This window comes from Stegastes partitus, unplaced genomic scaffold, assembly GCF_000690725.1.
Source record: "Stegastes partitus isolate 25-593 unplaced genomic scaffold, Stegastes_partitus-1.0.2 Scaffold771, whole genome shotgun sequence".
NCBI classification, from domain to species: domain Eukaryota; kingdom Metazoa; phylum Chordata; class Actinopteri; family Pomacentridae; genus Stegastes; species Stegastes partitus.
The window spans coordinates 178032-181410 of NW_007578502.1; the positions used below are offsets into that span (position 1 = coordinate 178032).

The window sequence follows — 3379 nt, forward strand, 5'->3', positions numbered from 1 at the left end:
CATTTGAAGGCTTTGAACACATCTTAACCAGTAACTACTGGTTATATATGTATGTAGACATATATAAGAGCAAATGCCGTGATGGCTGACATGCTGGTGAAGCTGTTTATGTCCTGGACCGGCTCGTCTGGACCAGCTCGTCTGGACCGGCTCGTCTGGACCGGCTCGTCTGGACCAGCTGGTCTGGACCAGCTGGTCTGGACCAGTGCTCGTCTGGACCAGCTGGTCTGGACCAGTGCTCGTCTGGACCGGCTCGTCTGGACCAGCTCGTCTGGACCAGTGCTCGTCTGGACCGGCTCGTCTGGACCGGCTGGTCTGGACCAGTGCTCGTCTGGACCAGTGCTCGTCTGGACCAGTGCTCGTCTGGACCAGTGCTCGTCTGGACCAGTGCTCGTCTGGACCAGCTCGTCTGGACCAGCTGGTCTGGACCAGCGCTCCTTTGTTTTAAAGGCAGTTTTATTTCCTTACAGTCTTGAATCATTAATGACTAAATGCAATAAGAACAGCATTTATCCGGTTCTTCTGTAGCCCAGGATCATGAGAAGCCTCCCTGATTGGCTGTAACTTTATTGCAGCAGCTTCACCTGTAGGTCAGGTGTACAGACAAACATGTGATCTGTTCATTCATTTCTGCTGATTCAGGGATTTCTGTGATGATTTGTTGACTTCATGTGATTATCAAAGTGATTATTTCCACTGCGTTACTTTTCAGGCTGCAGCTGATGAGAGCAGCACTGATGGAGCTCACGGAGCAGATGTGAGCATCAGAGAAGTTGGAAGCCGTCTCCTGGTGTTCTGTGGGTTCCTATTGGACGCCGGCAGCAGCAGCATCCTCTCCTCTCTCCTCCCTCCTGTCCTCTGATGCTCCTCTTCCTCCTCAACACTTCACATGCTGCTCAAACGCTGCACTTCGGGGCTGTGTGGATTAAGGACGTGGGAGCCTCTCTTGCTGGGTTCGACAGCGACTGAGATGCTGAATCCAGCGGTTCTGGAAATCACCGAGCAGTCCGAACTTTCCGAGAGACTTGAATAAGCAGCGCATCAGCAGAAAGCTGTGGAGGAGCCGCGGGAGGGGCTCACAAAGTTCATTAAGCTCCACTAAGTGTAGCTGGGCTACACCTTTTTCCTCTGAACGGTTCCGGTCCAGACAGCAAGATTTCACCTAAAAGCAGACAACAGGATCGTCCTGCGCTGACTCGGCTGGTCGGCAGGAAACGGCTGGTGGCCGCAGGGGTCCTGGGGGTCGTTATGGTTCTGGTTCTGGTCATCCTCATCCCGGTTCTTGTCAGCTCAGCAGGGACAGCGGCGCACTACGAGATGCTTGGCACCTGTAGGATGGTGTGCGACCCGTACGGCACCAAGTCTCCGACCAGCACCGTGACGACGGACGCCGTCAGAGACAACAGCCTCGTGCAGTCTTTGCCCACCTTCATCCAAGGTCCGAAAGGAGAACCGGGTCGTCCGGGTAAGGCCGGTCCACGGGGGCCTCCGGGTGAGCCTGGGTCGCCCGGTCCAGCGGGACCACCTGGAGATAAAGGTGAACCGGGCAGACCCGGTTTGCCAGGACCTCCGGGACCCAGCGCCGCGGCCGGTGCCATCAGCGCAGCCACCTACAGCACCGTGCCCAAGATCGCCTTTTACGCGGGGCTGAAGAAGCAGCACGAGGGCTACGAAGTGCTCAAGTTCGACGACGTGGTGACCAACTTGGGAAACCACTACGATCCCACCACGGGGAAGTTTACGTGCTCCATCCCCGGGATTTATTTCTTCACCTACCATGTACTGATGCGCGGAGGGGACGGCACCAGCATGTGGGCCGACCTGTGCAAAAACAACCAGGTAACACAAACCGTGCACGCGGGAGCATTCAGACACAGGTTTAGTGGTTCACGGAGTCCAGAAAGAAGTTTGTGGCAGATTTGGTGAACCAGGACTGGGTTTGTTTCATCCCTCATCCCAGACAGATAGAAGCTGGTGCAGGTCACTGCCCAGGACGGTCCAACTCAGAGGCAAACAGGAAGCTGTGACGGTTCGGTCAGAGGAGTCAGAATGCAAAGCTGGTCCCATTAATGCTGTTCATGGCTCAGAGGTCAGAGGTCAGGACGGAGATTTGTCCAGAACCACAGTGATGTTCTCCCACATGTATGTAGATGTGAAACAGCTGCTCCACCGTGTCGGAGAGTTCAGCTCAGTCCAGTATTTAAATGCTTAAATGAAGATGCAGAATATTTTAAAGCACTTCACTAAACAAAAAGCTCTTGTTCTAAAAACGGACCGGTCCAGTAGAACGGCACGCATTTGATTCATGGCGGCTGATTGGGCAGCTTCATATGGAGCTATCACATTTGACACGTCCCTGTTTGCAGCATAAATAACTAAATACATCCATTAATGAACATATACAGAAATACACATGTTCTGAAGTCAAGACCTCGAGTTTCCCCGTCTGGTCAAACAGTCGGTTCCACTGCCAGAAAAACAGACACAATAAAATAAACTAATTCAATAAATAGATTTTAAAACATCACAAACAGAAGTTATTTCAGACGCGGAGCACAAAGACTGCAGCGCGACAAGCACTTAATAATCCTGATGGCGATGAAGCCCAGAGAGCAGCGGCGGCCTCCTGCCGAGCCGCCGGTGTCCTGCCCCGAGTGTCTCTGTGCTGATCAGCCTGTCAGCAACACATCTAATCTGTGGGCCAGAGCAGCGCTGCAGCAGCGCTCCACCAAGCACATCCCTCCTCCTGTCAGCTGCTCCAGGAAGACTGCCGCAAACCACAGCCAACACGGCAAACATCTCTGGGATTAAAGCAGCGGAGCCGTAAGCCATGACAAATCAGATGCTGAAAGACACGTTTCAATTAAGGCAACTGCTGCTCTGACTTTTGTGCGTTTTCAGAGAAACACGACTGAGCGTCTGAGACCGCTTCCTGCCTCGACTTACAGTAAAACACACACCGGCTTCATTAGATCCTCTGATTGACTTCAGCAACTGAAAATAAGGAGAAGGAACAGATCTGAACTCTGTTCTGCATCTGGTTTCAAACAGGCTGAATTCTTTAACAAATTATTAATTCAAAATAAAAACAAGGCAACAGGAGCTCACTCATGGTTTTTACTTGTTTAAAGAAAAGCTCATCAGGGCGACACTGAACGTTTAGATGAAGATGTTGGCGGCGGGGATCAGTGTTCCTACGACACCGCCGTGGACGCTCTTCAGTTATAACTCAGTTCAGTGCTTTAGTTTACATTCAAGTATATTAACAACAACAATAATACTAACAACAATATTATTATTATTGATATTATTGTCATCATTATTAATACTACCACTACTACTACTAATAATAATAATAATGATAATCATAAGAAGAATT

At 50.8% G+C, this 3379-nt stretch overlaps 1 protein-coding gene across 1 annotated transcript in view; it reads left to right on the top strand.

Annotated features, from left to right (window-relative positions):
- Nucleotides 1–1248: 1248 nt before the first annotated feature.
- Nucleotides 1249–3379, top strand: part of c1ql3a (complement component 1, q subcomponent-like 3a) — a 16227-nt gene continuing 14096 nt past the window's right edge. Inside the window, exon 1 of the mRNA XM_008291939.1 lies at nt 1249–1839. Within this exon, the coding sequence (XP_008290161.1) occupies nt 1249–1839 (591 nt within the window). The remainder of the gene's footprint in view (nt 1840–3379) is intronic.